Here is an 18,835-nt window from a genome sequence, read left to right on the forward strand (position 1 = left end):
CATGCCATCTCCTTAAGGAGGGGACAGCCTCTGTTCTTGGGCAATACAGAAATAATAGAGCCCATCAGAGCAATGACCTTGCTCCAGATGCTTCCTAGCATTGAGCTGCATAGTTGAGTGTGGTACTGGGTCCCGACACTCTCAAATATACTCCTCCTCTCCCCTAGAAACCAGCTTTGAGAATGGGTATGGGAGGGATGCAAGAAGAAGCACAAATTCTCAAGGAAAATATTTACAGAAACACTTCTCCACTCCCCTTATCCCCTTGTGTTCCAGTTCGTGCTCTCCCCTTTCCCACTGGGCACCCATGGCTTAAAGAGTGCCTTTCCCTATTATCCCTGAATGCCCTTGTCTAGGATAAATGTGCATCAGCTACGGTTGGTGCATCATTGTCTGATACAGTCAGACTTGGAGAGTGACTTATAGGACAACCTATGTTTAGGGTACAAAGGTCATCTTTCCTAGAACTCTTCCCCAATCTACCATAGCTTTGTCTGCATCATTCACTCTTTGAGTGGACCTTCTCAGTAACCTTTTTAAGCCTGAATGGCTGTGTCAAAGATGATATTTGCTTAAAGAGCTTTCTGTTTTGAAGCCAAAGGTTAACAATTTGCTATTGTAAAGGATAATAAGGGGGAAAAAAATCAACCCTGTGTGCCCCTTGCAGGCAATGCTTTCTTTTAAAGGGCAATGGCAATAACAAGTGAAATTCATAACCTGACATTTATAAGGTTTGTGAAGCACTTTATAGATATTATCTCATTGGAGTCCCACACAATCATGAGAGGCTGATTCTAAAAATATTATTACTTTACAGTAGAGGAGATTGAGGCTCAAAAAGGTTGAAAATTTGGTTAATGGTCATGCAGCAAGTTAATGCTGAAGACAGAATTTGAATCCAGATTTTAATGACCCTTCTTAAGCTCTTACTCTTTTCCACAAATTCCAACTCTTTTTAATCAGGAAAAATAAATCAATGAAATGTGAAGGTATTCTCTAAACATATGGTTAAAGTGCAGGGACTAGAGTGAGAAAGACTCATCTTCCTGTGTTCAAATCTGGCCTCAGCCCTTAGTAGCTGTATGACCCTGGTCAAGTCACTTAACCATGTTTGCTTTTGTTTCCTCATATGTAAAATAAGCTGGAGAAGGAAATGGCAAATATCTCCATTATATTGGCTAAGAAAATCCCCAATAGGATCACAAAGAATCCAACATTAACTGAAATAACTGAACAAGCACAACAACAAAAATACAGACCAAGTATTGAATTCATCTCAACAAATGTGCAAAATTTCCAAAGACACTCACCCTGAGTATTTACTAAAATTTAATGGAAAATTTAATGGGAAAGTCCATTAGATATTTAATCCCATCAACACCCACTGAAATGAGTGGAAATACTATCTGGTTATCCAGGAGCAGAGTTAGCAAAGACCTCATATTGGAATGTTAAACAAAGAAGCTATGTACATCTCTCTTTTTTCCATAAATTAATACAATAAACATTCTCTGTCTCACTTGGGCATCTGGTTTTCACAGCCTTCTGTCCAGAACAGATCTTTTCTCAGGGATCCTATAAGCTAAGGCAAATAGCACAGTCTGATTTTCCTATCATTCTCAATCTGGGAGGATAACACATCAAAGAAAAAAAAAAGCAATAGTCCATGCTCCCTGCTGCTTTATGTCATGCCCTAGCCCCTGGCTTGTTAAACAAACAACTAAGGATATCAACTCCTCCCAATGTCTTCTCATTTTCCCATAACCTAAGATGTTTGAGGTACTCAGATCAGAGCTTCTTCAACCATCAAAGATTTTGTTTTTCAGAAGTAACAATCTGAACTCCAGTTTTCTTCCAATTTCAGTTTCTTGAGGATGGGATGGTGGAGGTGGAGAGAGAGCAGGGGGAGGAATTCCAGAACCAGAATGCTTGAAAGCCCATACAAAACTGGAAACCAAGAAAGTAGATAAACTTGCCTAAGTTCACACAGGTGGTTAGTGGCAGAGGCAAAATTCAAACACAGGTCCTCTAACTATTAAATCTTCCACTGTCTTGCTCCTATCTGGCTTCAGATAAAATGAGATAATATTGTAAAGCATTTAACACAATGCTTGGCACATAATAGGTTCTTTTTAAAATGTTTATTCCCTTCCCTTCCCTTTCTGACTACTCTTACTCAAGTAAAATGCATTTATCTAGAGCATTAAGATAAAGTCAGGTCAGCAATCATTTATTTTTAATAGTATTTTATTTTTTGAATGCAAGATAGTTTCCAAAATTTACCCTTGCAAGAGAAAGGGAAAAAAAATAAGCAAACAACAAAAAATGAAAATACTAAGCTTTGATCCACAGTCTTCATAGTTCTCTCTTTAGATGCAAAGTCTATTGGAATTGCCTTCAGCAAGCATTTATTAAGCACTTACTATGTATAGATCTGGTCATGTCACCCACTTAATGAACTCCAAGGGTTTTGCCTATAGGAACAAATACCAAATACTCCATTTGGTATTCAAAATTCTTCCTAATCTGATCTCTTCTTACCATGTCTGTCTTGTTCATACCTTATTCACTAATATGTAATACTGACCACATGGCTGTTCCACAACCAAGATACTCCATGTCTCATCTCCCACCACTTTCTTTCACTGTCCCCCATGTCTGATTTTTTCTCCCTTTTCTATTCCAACTACTTATCTCCCTGACTTTTTTAATGCCTTCCTTTTGTTAATTATTTTCTATTTATTCTATATATAGTTTGTTTTGCATATATTTGTTTGAATGCAGTCTCCTAAATTAAATTGTAAGCACCTTTTTGTATCTTCAGTATTTAGCACAACACTTAATAGATGTGAATAAAAATTTATTGATTGATTCCTAGGAATAGTGCTAAACTCTGAAAATATACAAAAATAAGATAATCTTTGCCCTCAGGGAGTTTATATTCTAATAGAAGATAACATATCAAAGAAAGCTCAAAAGGATAGAGAAAAAGAAAGTACTCAGAGGTCATGATAGAGGAAGTAAAAAATGGAGCCTAAAGAGAAATGAAGGCTCTTTAAAGTGGAGGCTATAGGAGAATCGGAATCAGAATCAGAGGAAGAGACTGATTACTTTGTAGTATGAGAAGTCCTGGGTGGAGTGAAATTCCAGGATGAGGAAGCCTCTGTGGCTCTGTAGAGAAAGTCCCAAATAGAGACTGAAGAGTAGAGCCAAAAGGAAATAAAGGCTTGCAAAATACTTTATAATTGTCTCATTTTATCTTCACAACAACCCTAAAGGTAAAAGTTATTATTATACCCATTTTGCAGATTAGAAAACACAGAGGTCTCAAAATCACACCGCTAAAACTGTCTGAGACAGAATTTGAACTCAAGTCTTCTGGATTCCAGATCCCTAAGAGGGACACTCTTAGATGGTACATTGGGTAGAATGCTGATCCTAGAGTCAGGAAAACAGGAGTTCAAGTCTAACTTTAGAATGTATGACCTTAGGCAAGTTACTTCACCCCTATTGGGGATAATAATTAACAGCTACCTCCCAAAGTTGTTGTAAGAATCAAAATAATTATTATTATTATTATTTTATCCACTGCATTATCTAACTTACTAAAAAGGAACATGTTATACAGGGAAATACATGGATTTTTTTTTCTGGTATAAAGGCATAACATCTCATGACCCAAATCTAAAAGACCATTATTTGTAATGAAGAAAAATCCCTCTCTCCAAATACTTCTGATGACTACTCATATCTATTGTCCTTGGGGGTGTTGGGAAGCACCACTGCAGAAAAACAGAATGTGAACAGATTGATGTTTCCTGCTGGCCACTGACCATCTGGACTCTCCCGGAGGTCTGAGATCTGTACTGTCTCCATCAGATACCTTCCCTGTTTCAGAGTGACCACAGAGGATTGCCTTCCCTGGGCACATTTATCATCAACCCCCATGGCACAAACAGAGCGCACAATAGGCTAACTCATTTATTTCCACTCATTTATTGATGGCCTTTCATAACTGGGTTATTAAGTCATCAATAACTTAGGGGAAATAAATGAATGGGTCCCAAGCTAGGCCAGAGTATATATGGGATATAATCTCAAAGCATCATTGTGGAACAGAAGAAGGACCAAGCAGTTCTAATACTGGATTACCAATGTCATTTGCCCCACCTGGGGAAAGGAGTTAGTTCTTCAGATATTTCTCTCTAATTAGGATCTAATTTATTCTGAAGCAAAGGAGCAACACCAATAAAAATATTAGTCTATAAGATAAAATGGTGAGGGTAGGGGAAGAAATGGTTAATTGTGTCAGCAATATTCCAAAATAGTACATAAGCGATCTCTCCCGCCTGGCTGACAAAGGTGTCCTTGCAAGTTTGGTTGATATCTCTTGCCTCTGTGCCTCTGGAAACTAGAACTAAAGTTTTCTGTTTCTATATAAATCCCATAGCTCCAAGTAAAATATTGTGTGTGCATACAGTAGATGTTTAATAAATACTTGTTAAAAAGGAAAAATGGTCCTTGTATTTAGTGATTACTATGTGCAGACAAAGAAAGGAAGGGAATGGAGTATGGAAGGAAAAAAGGAAGGAACAAAAAAAAGAAGGGAAGAACAATGGACCTATAATTCTTAAATTTCTGTTTAGTGATCACTGTCCTGGTTTAAAAAAATTATAGTAGGCACTCAGTAAATATTTCTTGCTTTACTTATTACATAGATTGTTGATTAAGGACATTCCTCAAATATTGAAATGATTCTTGGAATCCATCCTAGTACAATAAGTATTTACTTGTTCATAGCTTAGTACCTGAAGGGCACTATCATACGTGCAAGGAATTCAAACACCAAAAGCAAAGGACTTTCCTTGTAGAAGCTTACATTTTACTATAAAAGTCTCAGAGTAAAATGAGCAGAACCAAGAAAATGTTGTATAGAATAACAACAATATTGTTTTAAGAACAAGTTTGAGCAAATAAGTCATTCTGACTATATGAATATCCAAATTAACTACAAATGACATATGAAGGAAGACGCTTTCTGCATCAGATAGAAGTGTATAGAGAATAATTTTACATGTGTGTGTACATATTTGTGTCTAATTTGTGTGTGTGTGTGTGTGTGTGTGTGTGTCACATATTCAGAAATAGCCATATCTAGCATGGAGTGGTAGAGGTAGTAAAACAAAAAAGGAAAAGATTTTATGTGATAATTTTATTATACATTTAAAAGGAATAACAAATTGTATATTGACTATTGACTTGCAGTTTTATATGCAATCATCTTTTTTAAACTATAATGTTATAGAAATGCTTGCTTTATTTCATAAATTAAAAATAAAATAAATGTTTTTAAAAGAAACTAAAGTGTAAGATACTATTAACATGAATGGGGAAAATCCTTTCTGTCCCAAAATATTTCTAGTAACATTTTTAATAATAGGAGAAAGAGAGAGAAGAGATAGGAGAGAGAAGAGAGAGAGAATATATAGAGTAATTTTGTCAAATGACTAGAGTTATATTTATGTGTACATATTATATGTGCATATATGTATATACTTAATATGTATATCCCCACCTATGTATATTTATATGTACATGCATGTGAGCATATAAACATATACTGTGGTATATAAATATAATGGAATATTTTTAAATATTCTAAAATATTAAAAGAGTGCTGTTTTTAAAGTCAGAAAATCACAATTCAAATTCCACCTCTGATGTTCACTACCTATGTAGCTTTTGCAAATCACAATCATCTATAATATATAAGAAATAAGAAGAAAAATATAAAGAAAAAAATATAAAAAATAAAGAAAAAATATAAAGAGAAATACTGGAAGACATTTATTAAATGATGGGGAGTTAAGAAAGCAAAATTCAAACAAAAATATATACCTTGGCAACAACAATCTCAACAAGAAGGAAAACACAAGCAAATCAGCATCTATACTGTACACTTTTGGAACTCTAAGAAGGATTGTAATATATTTGTAAAATTTCTTAATAAAAACTCCTTCAATATTTGCAAAACATACCTTAAGGATACTACAAGAAGATTACTTTCTCACTAAAAAGGAGAAGACTGATAATCAAACAGCACATGATAAACAACACACAAAATCACAGAAACACTTTTGGGACAAGTAGACATCACTCTACTGAGAAATAATAAAGCTAGGTAGCAGGTAACACAATTGGATTTATAAAAGGTGACCAAGAGAAGCTTAGCTAAGAAATAGCTCAAATCTAAGCATGGTCCTCTGTGGACAATATCCACATGAATTAGGCCAACAATATGTCAACACAGAAGCTTTGAGTAAAGAATTAAACAATATAAATGTGTTTAAGGCAAGAGAAGCTTCATAAGTTTTCTGCCTCCTGATCCCCAAACTTGGATTTGCATAAAAGGAACCTTGGCTAGTAGATACATCTGAGATACCAATATAAACAATTGAAGAGTTTAAAGGAAGAGAGAAAGAGGAAGAGAGAGGAGGGAGAGAGGGAAGAAGAGGGAGAGGGAAAGGGGAAGGGAAAGAGAGGGAGAGAGAAAGAGAAAGAAAACCCTACAATGCAGAAGCTTGAAAGTACTATAAAGTCATCTGGTCTAATTTCCTCATTTTTATCAAGTGAGGAAACATATTGAGAGATTAAGGAATTTTTCCAGTGTCACATAGTGAATACTCTAGTAGCAGAACCAAGACAAACCCAGATCACCACAAATCCCTGTTCAAGAAAAATCCTTTTAAGTTCTTGTTCTCCTAAAAACAGAGGAAAACATTCATCAGACATAAACCTATCAAATTTATGTGGATCCAGCTGAGATATTTTTATTTTTTAAAAAAATCCCTATTCAGAAAAACCTTCTAAGTTCTAGTTGTCTCTATGAAACAGGGGGAAACATTCATCAAAAATGAACCTTTTTCCATTTATGTGAGTCCAGCTGAGACATTTTTACTATTACAGCAAAATTCTAGCAACATGTGGCTGCTTGAGAAGTGGTGATATAGAGGGAACTTGCAAAGGCTACACACTGACTAGGAAGAAGCCAGTTTCTGCAAATCTATCACCTACCCTGGGTGGGAACACCCAGTGAGGAAAGTGCAGAAAGAGAGAGAAATTGAACTGGATGCCCTGCCTTCCTTATAATGAGTAGTGATGAATTTGACCCTTGAATAACAAGGTGTACTATTCCATCTCAAGCAAAATGACATGAAAGCAAAACTAGAAATACTTGAAACATTTGAAAATATTCAGCAACAAAAGAAAAAGGTTGAGAGTTTTGTTTTCATTTCATTATCTTCTACTGTCTCTTAGACAAAGGATAAATGGCAGCAGACCACATTTAGCCTTCCCATTATGTTTTGTGGGAATGGGAACCCAGACTCTATTGTCACAGATCAACTGTATTATCAAACATCCCTTTTGGAAGGCACATATCCTTTTGGATTCAGTTCATGGTCATTAACAAGCAATAAAATGATTTGACAACGAGTAATCTAGAAAAGCAAATTAAGCTGAGCTGATCTGAGAACAGATTCTGATAATGTATGCATATATTGTGATTTGTCTTACATTTGTCATCACATATATAAAAGAATATTCATGTGATTATTATTAGAATGAAGAATAATGATACCACTTAGCAAAGAAAAATGTGAATCCCACTAAGGCAAAGAAGGAAAATGTTAAGATTTGGATGTTTTTTAACCATGATGATAATTATGAGCTGATTGGCTCTTAGAAATATCTTCTCATAATATATAAATTAGAAAGTAGGAAAGGTATTTTTTTAAGTCACAGAGTAGCCTTCTTTCCATACCAGAATCCTTATTGCCATTTGTTTCCAAAGCTCCTTATATTTTCTCCTCCTTTATTTTACATTCTCATATGCCTCTTTCACATACACATCAATTATATTTTTCTTTTTTTGTCCTCTTCTTTTTTATTTTTTCTTTCCCTAGCTATGAAGGAGCCTGAAGGAGAAGGAGGTGAATGCCTTCAACTTATCATAGAAACACTTGCTACTATATAATTCAGGACTAGAAAGAGAAGATAGCAAAAATTGCCCATGGTCTTCAATATCATTCTTCCCTCACAAAGGAAAGGAAAGCAAACTGGGATGGTAATTACTAGAATTATATCATTCCTTTAGGGATGACCTTTTTTGTAAGCAGTAAACAAATACCATCTCATTTGACAAAAGTAAAGTGAAATATTCCCACTACAGCAATTTAAAGAATATCATTTTTATTGATGTTAGAAAATGATACTACTTGGATGCTTAATAAAAGAAGAATCATTTGTAAAAGTAAACATTGAATCATTCCTTTAGAGTGCTTTCCACATAGCAGGGTCTATGAACTAATTTGTATGACAACCTGTTCTTTAGATGAACATTTCTCTTCTGGGGAATTGCAAGATTAGTAAAATAGAGAGATACACACTTGCACACATATGTACAAGTATAAAAACACTTAGATACAAATTCAGACACACACATTTACACACTCACATATCCATACATGAACATACACACGTAAACTAAATCTTTCATTTCATTGGTTTAGGAAACTCCTAGTAAGAAAATTTTCCATCAATGTAGTTTGGCACTTGATCTGAAAACTATGGTCTTAAAGCAGGAATTCTTAAGTTTGGGCCATGATCTTTTTCTTTTTTTAAATGTATTTTGATAACTATTTCAATATTCCTTGGTAATCTTATATTTTTATTTTATGTATTTGAAAACATTATTCTGAGAAGAGGTCTATAGGCTTTACTGAGTGTAAAATGAATCCATTAATTAAAATTTAAAAGTTAAGAATTCCTGCCTCAGAAAGTTCCTTGAGGGTCACTGAGTACACTAGCCCAAGGTCAATGTGTGTCAAAGACTTGAACTGAGGTTTTTCTAGTTTAAGACCAACTTTCTAAGTACTATAGAGAAAAAGAGAAGAATGAAGGGAAAAACAGACAGTTGGAAGGAAGGGATGGAGGGAGAGAGGTAGAAAAAAGAAAAGAAGAGGAAAATAGACAGATTTTACTTTGTATTCTCAAGATTCTACCTTTTCTCCAAGAAAGAATCATAAAGGACTAAAAGAGAATGACTTTTAGACTTCTCATATCTGGGTCCTAAGAATTCTTTTTTTAAAAAAATTAACTCAATCTTAAAAGGTTTTCGGTCTTCTTGGTCAAATATCCACCCAGGTCATAGTCCAGATTCTTACAGTATTCCCAATAGTGGGATCTGGAGGTTGACCAACTGGAGTATGACGAGTTTTATATCACTTTCCCACAAAAGAATGGGGACGCCTTGAGGGTAGGAGGTATTTTTCATTTTGACTCAGCATCTAGTATAAAATGGCTTGTTGAATATAATAGAAAATAATGCATTGCCTTGAAAGGTAATTGAATTTGACATCTATTTTTACATTGAAATGTTATGTACCCATTATCTAATTTCTTTTTCACATTTCTTCTTCAGGAAGGAGATAATTTGGACAGAAACCCTACAAAGGCAGAGAGTGCTTGGCTTTTCCGAATCTGGTATGGTTTTGACCACAAGTATCCTTTGATTATTGCAATCTCATAAAGACCAAATAACATATGGCAAGTGGGTAAGTTAATTATTGAAGGATACAACTATTTTTTTATTTTAAACAAAACCAAAAAAGCAAAATTAAATCAAAGCCATGGTTAGCTGAAGAAGGAAAATTTGTTTTAAGAAAGTATTGACCTAGTAAAGAAAATGCCATAGCTGTTATTAAATGAGCCAGAGATTGAGGCAAAATCACCCAAAGGATCTCTGCCTCAGTCAGTTTAGCTAGTATATTTAAGGCACTTTAATCTTTTCTGATGCCAGAGAATGAAATAGGATAGAACTAAAGAATTGATCGATGGAGATTGGGTTGTTTTCACCTTTGTGAAAGAACTTGCTCTTGGATGTGTTTTTACACAGCACCTACTTAATTTGGAAGCTCATAAATCAGTATTAGAGTCTTTTCTTAGGGAATTATATATGCAGCCAAGACAAACCTATACCTTATCAAGAGGTTTAAGTTGTGTGCTCTTATTTTGTTCTCTAAAAAAGAAAAGGAAAAAGGACTAAGAACTTGGAGAATCCATTAAGTGTTAAATTAGGTGAGTGGTCTTGTTTCAATGCAGAATTTGGTGATGAATACCAGTCCCTCAAAAGTCTTTTCATTTTAAATGTCATTTTTTTCTGGCAATAAGCATAACTGTATTATTCATCTTTCATATGATTTGAAGAACTAAAACATTAGGGCTAAAATGTTTCACCATTTTAAGTTTCAGAGAACTTTCCATTTTCCAGCATTGTTTTTAAAAATTACAGTGGAAATGAATGAAATGTGCTTTTTAAAAAATGAATGCTATAGATTATTGAATAAAAAAGTCTGTCAAGATATAATCAATAATTATGTACATCAAAAGTCAGTAAAAGTGGAAGAATAACCAACAGCAAATGGGACATTCAAAGAATAGATGAAGAGAAATAGAGAATGCAAAATAAGAGGTAAGTGAAATAGAAAAAGAAAATAATAGTGAAGAAAAGAAGACAAATGAGAGAAATTGGTATAATGAATAAAAATTCAAAACCAAGGAAAATAAAGGTGGAAAGAAGCCAAAGAAAAGGTTTGAAAGAAACAAGAACATGAGAGAATGAAAATGAGAATGAGAAGAGACATTCTAGGAATTGCCAAACGGAAGACTCAGAACTCGTAAGTTTTTTTTTTCTTCATTACAATACTATTCTTTGGGTTATCTGTTAACTATAATCAATTTTTTTCTACTTTAAGGCATCTATTTTGTATATATTTTATAAATATAGATAAATATAGATTTTATAATATATATTTTCTAAATATATATTATTTCATATATTTTATAAATATATATTTTGATAAGCAGTTTATAAATTTCTGTGTGTGCATGTGTGTATATACATATATGTATACACACATATATATGTATAAATATATATATATATATATATATACATACACATACACATATCATAACTGGGGAAGCAATCTGGGAAGCAAACTGGGGAAGCTATCTTGATGGAAGAAGAGGCACCTGGCTGAGTAATGAAGGAAAATAAAATTTCTAAGTGGCGGAAAAGGATGGAGAGGTAGGTTTTAGTCATGAGGAACAGTTTGTACAAATAAACCTAAGTCAAAGATGAAATGTCAGGTTTGAACATTTTGACTGAAAACATGGAATTTCAGTTTGGAAACATGGAATTCTTAAAGAGAATCCAAATGAAATAATGCTGGGAAAATAGTTTGAAGAGGGACCAAAATATCAGAATAAGAAGTTTATATTTATTTATAGAGACAACGGGGGTTTTGATTGATGGTTTTTGATCAGGGAAGATGTTTGCCTTAGAATAGTTTGGCAGTTGTATCAAAAATTATTTGAGATGGGGAGACTGTGGGAAGCCTGAGAGCAACGAGATCAATTTGAAGGTTGTAATGATGGTCCACAAAGGAGGTGATAAATACCTAGAAAGGTGCTGGCTTTGTGAAAAGGGAGAAAATAGATGTGAGAGGTGGTATGGAAGAAGAATCGACAAAAGTTGATATCTGATTGGATATTGGGATGGGAGCAACGACTAGCAGGCCAGGAGATTTTTAGGAACAGCTAAATTTTCTGTGAGCCTCAACTCTGGGATAGAACTTCCTTCAGCCTTGTTGTATGTCCTGCATTCTCTAGGAATTGATGATTTCATAGAATATCACTAATTTAACTGAATTTCATCCTTACTACATTTGTATGAAAGCATCTAGAAGTAAATTTGCTCCAAATTAAAAATATTTGACTGGGGAGCCTTATAAAGTGTGGTATTTTGTAACCAATGTTGAACTTAATGCCGGAATAGGCATTAAAACTAGACTGACATTCTGTTCTTGTCTCTTGTCTGACCTTGGAGAAGTTAGCCAAACCCCCTGAGGTCCTGTTTCTTAACCTATAAAATGAATATAAAAATAGCTAAAGGACCTACAAAAAAGGATCAGATGATGTTTGTATACAAAACAACTCAAACTTCAGCTATCATCTACCACTATTATTATTCCTAAAAGGACAGCAAAATAGAAATTAAAAGAAGTCGATAAATAAAAAATACCTGTGCTAACTTAGATAATGCTATGAGGTACACTGTACCCTTGGGAAAGAGGCATGGTGTGGCACTACAGACCTAAATAATCAAAAAATAATCTAAAGGAATATTGATCATTATATAATAGCAATGCTAGCTAGATCATCCTTTTTTAAAGGATGAATGCACTTGATTTTCTGCTGATATGGATATCACATGGGAGACTCATGCCCTCATTTTTCAGAAAGAAAAGTCAGCCATAAGAGGTAGTTTGAAAAATTAGTATTCTCTTAATTCAGATATCATATTGGGATGAAATGAGGCACTTGCAATTCACTGGAAAAGTTAACAAAGGGAAGTTTACTTTGCAATAACAAAAATATACAAAAAGAAAATGGCAGCATGCTTTCTCCATATGGAAATGTTTCTGGTCATCAGGACAGGATATAGGCAAAAATATTTTCAGATGTGATCTTCAGAAACCCAGCAATCTGGGGCAGGGGAAGCATTGTCTAATTGTAAAGATTTTATATGTCCTGTAAAGACCAGGACATTATGTTAAGGAAAAGGGGCCAACCAAATCCCCTCTTTTTAGGGAAAATTAAACCCTGTTGCAGGAGAAAAGGAAGAGGGATGGACCTAACATATGATGGGAAAACTGTCACAGATATTAATCTCATTCCAGGGATAGGAAGCTTGGGGTATTTCTTTCATAGAGAAATGAAGCCATTTGCCATAGTCCAGAGAGAGGTGTAAATTTCAGATTCTGAGCAGTAATACTAAATTCAGATGACTTCATTGATTTTGTCTTACCTTTCCCAAAAGATTTAATTTGCACATGACTTTTGACAGACTCACAAAATTAAAGCGGATTTACATCTTACAAAGTAATATCTCTCCCTTTCAATCTGGGGGTAATTTTTCCTCCAGTCCAGTCATTTCCAGAAATTGCAGCATTGCCATTTTTGTACAGATGTGGCTTCATTTAAATATGGTTTGTGCATTATATGCTTAGAATGTATGTCTGGAGAATAACTTTCCAACCAGTTTTCTATTCTGGGGGCTCTCTTTGTAGCCACAAAGTGAGCCACTACTGTGTGCTGTAAAAGATGCTTCTTTTCTTTGAAAGATAAATGGTCCATTTGGACTTTGTTCTACTGCCCTTCTATAGTATATTGTGGTTCTTTGTTGATAGGTTTGCAAATGTTTTGTTTTATATTTACATTTATTCATATTTTATCATTTTAATATTTTTGTTTTCCCAAATATATGCAAAGGTAGTTTCACCTTTGCAAAACCTTCCAAATTTTTCTCCTTCTCCTCTCCCCTCTTTTCTCCCCTCCTCAAGACAGAAAGCAATCCTATATAGGTTAAACATGTGCAGTTCTTCCAAATATATTTCCATATTTGTCATGCTGTGCAAAAAAATCATATCAAAAAAGAAAAAAAATACAAGAAATCAGGAAAAAAGAAGAAAATAAGCAAAAAATGGGGAAAATACTATCCTTTGATCTACATTCAGTCTTTATAGTTCTTTCTCTGGTATTTTCCATCCCAAGTTTATTGGAATTGTCTTGGATCACCACATTTCTGAAAAGAGCTATATCCATCACAATTGCTCATTACATAATCTTACTTTTACTGTATACAATGTTCCCTCAGTTCTGCTCATTTTACTTAGCATCAGTTCATATAAGTCTCTCCAGGCATTTCTGAAATCAGCCTGCTTATCATTTTTATAGAACAATAATATTCCATTATATTCATATACCATAACACATTCAGCCATTCCTCAACTGAGGGGCATCCACTCAATTTCCAGCTCCTTGCCACTACAAAAATAAATCATAATTCTTATATGCTATGAATTATACCAATCCAATGATTAATGATTAAGCATCTATTGGAGAACAAGACATCATGCTAGGCACAAGGAACACAAAGATAAAATATAAGTCAATTTCTTTTCTCAAAAAATTTACATTCTAGTAACTTCTAAAAAAAAAAAAAAACATTTTTTGAGAGCAGAAATTGTTTCATTTTAATTTTTATAACCCTAGCATCTGGCATGATTCCTGGTACACAGTAGGTTTCTAATAAATGCTTGTTAAATTAAAATGAATCATAATGCAAACAGATACAATATATATGGGATTTTTTGTGTGTATATATCAAAATATGCATATATAACAATTTAAAGAGAAAAAGAAAAGTATTAAGAAAATCAAAAAGATTTTCCCTGGGAAGTGGCACATTAGCTAAATCCTGAAGAAAGTTAGGAACTCTAACATGCTGCCTTATACCCACTCCTCCCACAGAAAAAATTCCTCCAGTCAAACACTTAAAATTGTATTTTGCCATTGATAATTATATCTCTTAAAACATTAATGTGCAACAATATGTTCTTTTTTAAGAGATATCCATTTCTCCTTAGTTTCACAAAATAATTATTATAACAATCTATCACCATTATGTCATGAACTTAAAAATTTTTTTCTCAAAGTATTAAATCCTTCTCACTTGTCCTCATAGTTTTATCAGAGAAAAATAAAAGTAGGATAACATGCCCTCATTTTTTCAGCTTAGAAAAGTGAGAAAAAAAGTGATTTACTTAAGATAATAGAATATCCAGATTGGCTAAGATGACAGGAAAAGATAATGATAAATGTTAGAGGGGGTGTGGGAAAATTGGGACTCTAATGCTTTGTTGGTAGAGTTGTGAAATGATACAACTATTCTGGAGAACAATATGAAATTATAAAATTGTGCATCCCCTTAGATCCAGCAGAGCCATTACTGAATCTGTAACCCAAAGAAATAATAAAGGAGAGAAAAGGACCCACATGTGCACAAATGTTTGTAATAGTTCTTTTAGTGGTAGCAAAGAACTGGAAAATGAGTAGATGCAAATCAATTGGGGAATGGCTGAACAAGTCATGGTAAATGAAGTTAATATAATATTGTTGTTCTGTAAAAAATGATGAACAAGCTGATTTTAGAAAAGTCTGGAAAGATTTACACAAACATGCTGAGTAAAACAAGCAGAACTGAGAATATATTGTATGCAATAACAACAAGAATGTGCAATGATCAACTATAAAAGATTTGGTTCTTCTCAGTGGTTCAGTGATCCAAAGTAATTCCAATAGACTTTGGACAGAAAATGCCATATGCATCCAGAAAAAGACCTAAAGAGACTGAATGTAAATCAACAATGCTATTTTCACTTCTTTTTTCTGTTTTTTATCTCTCCCATGATTTTTTTCCTTTTGCTCTGATTTTTCTCTCCCAACATGATTCATAAAGCAATTTAAAAATTAATAAATTTACAAGAAAATCAAAAAAGGTGATAGAGAATCTTTACCAGGACTGGAAATCAGGCCACATTATTCATAAACAGATGATCAGCATGCTAAATTCCCAAAAGTTTTTCTCTCTTTCAATCATTCCAAATTATTTCTCTTATTTAAATATTTGTATATATTAGTTACACAAGATAAGAATGACCTTTTCCAAAAGAGAAAGTCTAAAGAGATATAGTATTTATCTTTCTGGAACCAATTTGTGTGGGTAAAGAAAGTCTGAAATTAACAATGAATTAGCAAGTTAACAAACTACCAAGATCAAATAAATGTCATATCATGGATGGAGACATATATTCATCTTTCCACCACTCTATTTGGAACAGAGTCACAAAGGTTTTATTTGATGCATCTCATATGTCTGTCTCTGTTTCTTGAGTTTAAAATTGCAAAGAACTTCACCATTATACACAATGGAGAGGAAGATATACAGGAATGTAAGCCTGTAATTCCATGACCAAAATGAACATCATTGTGGAAGCTACTTCTCCTAATGTACATGGGCAATGCATCTATAACACAAATTTACAAAACTGCCTGGGAAACTGATGGGTTAAGCAAAGTTCCCAGAGATACCTAGGAACAATATATCAGAGAGGCAAGATTTGAATCCACATCTTCCTAACTTCAAAGCTTGTCAGTCTTCTATCCACTAAGCCAATTGCCTCTCCAGTCTTTAATTTATTTTCCTATTTATCTTTTGGTTAAATTTATCTTAATTTAAAAGATCCACAACAATAATTGTTTGTGTGATCTAGGTCTCTAAAGCTAATTTAAATTAGGTTTTCTATTAGTATTCATATGCTACCATTCATTCAATATATATTTATTGTTATTTTACCTTCTATAGGACTTCATAACATAATTTAGTTTTCTTGTTTATCTCTTTTTATCATGTCTGGCTTTACTATTGTCTTGCTTAATAATTGCAATCTCAACTATTTTAGATTCACTTGAAACATAATAGATTCTTTTTTAGCCTTGATCTTAATTCTCTGTGATTATGTTTCAAATGTGTTTCTTGCAAATAATATATTGATAGCTTTTTAAGTCATTTCTCTCTCTCTCTTTCTCTCTCTCTCTCTTTCCCTCTCTCTGTCTCTCTTCTCTCTCTCTTTCCTCCATTTAAGGGGTTAATCAGTGCTATTTACATTCATTATAGTGATTTTAGGGGTATTTTTCTTACAAGAGAGCCTATAATAATGCTTCCTTTTAAGCCAACCACTCTCTCCTTTATTAAGGAAAAATAAGGTGATAAAAGAAAGGAAGTGGGATAAATACTAATGACGATAAGAATAGCACATTGTCTCTAAATATTAATATCTATTTTATATTGTGCCTTGAGGTTTGCAAAGCATTTATGTTTGTTATCTCATTTGACCTATAAAAGTATGAAGTTGACAACAACTACTATTTAAGTTCAGCAAACATTTATACATGCATACAGAATAGAGGTAAGGCATCAGGCAAAGTTTACAGTTACCACTGTCAAGCGCATTCTGATACACAAAAAATGAATATTCATGAACCTTTTACCTTGCTGTGCCACCTGTCCCTACTGGAGTTCAGTATAAATTGTGTAATTCACACTGAGCAACAGGCTCCATTTTGACTTTTTTTACTCAGGGCTCAAAATAAATGAATGCTACTTCCTGTCATTTGGTCTGGATCACCAACTATTAGAGTTAGAAGGGATCTCAGTTAGTCATACCTGAATAAAAATCCTTACATCACATACAAGTAGGCACTTTCTCTATGCTTAAACACAGTGAGAACAAAGGTATTATACCCTGAGTAAGTATGTTGAAAGAAAGAAAGAAAGAAAGAAAGAAAGAAAGAAAGAAAGAAAGAAAGAAAGAAAGAAAGAAAGAAAGAAAGAAAGAAAGAAAGAAAGAAAGAAAGAAAGAAAGAAAGAAAGAAAGAAAGAAAGAAAGAAGGAGGAAAAATACTAATAGTCATATATCTCAGGGAACCATCCATGTCTAATGCAATTTATTCTGATGGGTTCAAATCTTAGATCTAATAATTAGACTTGTGACTTGGGTCTCAGACTTTTTGAGCCATATCTATAAAATAGGGATAATATTCACATTTATTCCAAGTAGTGTTGTGAGAAAAGCACTTTGAAACCCCCCAAAGTGCTATATGGATGTGAATTGTTATCATTTATGTTTGTAATATGGAATGATCTATGCTTCTTCTGACAACAACTTAATGATTTGTTCATAAGAACTTTCATTGGTATTTCACCAAGCTGCTGCATGATATCATGGAATCATAAAATTCAGAACTCTAAGTGACCTTAGAGGTCATTGAATCTATCCCCTTTATTTTACAGATAAGGAAACTGAGGCCTAGAAAGATCATTTTTGTCATTTGTTCTGCTAATGTTTGGGGGAAATTGTATTTTATTTTACTTTGCCAATGAGTGTGAAGAAAAGTGATAGGTGATGACCCGTGGCTTTTACATATTGAAATGTTTGATAGACTCAAAAATTAGGACCATTGGAGTAGACTGGTGTTTCCCAGTATGACTGTATTTGTACTCTATGGAATATTTCCATCCATAAAATATTATTGTTGAAGAAGGAATTTGGAATTAAGGTAGAGGATCAGTGAGGGGAGGGAGAGAGATAATGGGACAATATTCTGAGAAGAAAAAAAATGTTTAGCATTTATATTTTGACATTTGTCAAAGGGAATTTAAAGAAACATTTGGGGAATTGAGGTACTTTCCATGTCAAAATGCTGTTCTCTTTCTGTCACTGTGCCATTATATGCTTTAAGGAAGTAAGAAAGGTTAACTTCTTGTGTCATTTTTATAGAAATATTTTATTTGAATTTTGTTTAAACAATATTTTCACTCCCCAATGGCACTCCCTCATTCCCCTACCTTCCCTTGTAACAAAGAATTCTATTTAAGGAAAATAAATCAACTCACTGTCCATGGCTTCAACTCATTCTAAAATGCCATGACTGATGAAGACCTATTTGCCTACCATCTCCAATTTTCTGAAGTCAAGACTGGTCATTGTATTGATCAGAAGTCTGATGTCTTTCAATGTCAATTTCCTTTATATCATTGTGGTCAGCAGGTAAATTGTTTTCTTAGTTTTATTTGTTTTATTTTATAATACTTCGTATTAGCCTTCCCAAATTTCTCTGAATTCTTCATATTATTTGTAATTACTGATAGTTCATATTAATCTATGATGTTCATGGGCAGGAGGCAGTGTAGTAGATAGCATGCAAAATGTGGACTCAGGATGATGAGTTCAGAGTCTTAAGTATAGTTGGGACCCTAAGTCACTTAATTATATTTGCCTCAGTTTCCTTATCTGTAAATTGAGCTAAA

The 18,835-nt window shown here is 33.6% G+C and overlaps 1 protein-coding gene across 1 annotated transcript in view; it reads left to right on the forward strand.

Moving 5' to 3' along the window:
• SLC9A9 (solute carrier family 9 member A9) overlaps window positions 1–18,835 on the forward strand; it is a 719,994-nt gene that overhangs the window by 549,896 nt on the left and 151,263 nt on the right. The window contains exon 14 of the mRNA XM_051983329.1: window positions 9,482–9,561. Coding sequence (XP_051839289.1) covers window positions 9,482–9,561 — 80 coding nt within the window. The remainder of the gene's footprint in view (window positions 1–9,481; window positions 9,562–18,835) is intronic.

This window comes from Antechinus flavipes, chromosome 3 (assembly GCF_016432865.1).
Source record: "Antechinus flavipes isolate AdamAnt ecotype Samford, QLD, Australia chromosome 3, AdamAnt_v2, whole genome shotgun sequence".
Taxonomy (NCBI): domain Eukaryota; kingdom Metazoa; phylum Chordata; class Mammalia; order Dasyuromorphia; family Dasyuridae; genus Antechinus; species Antechinus flavipes.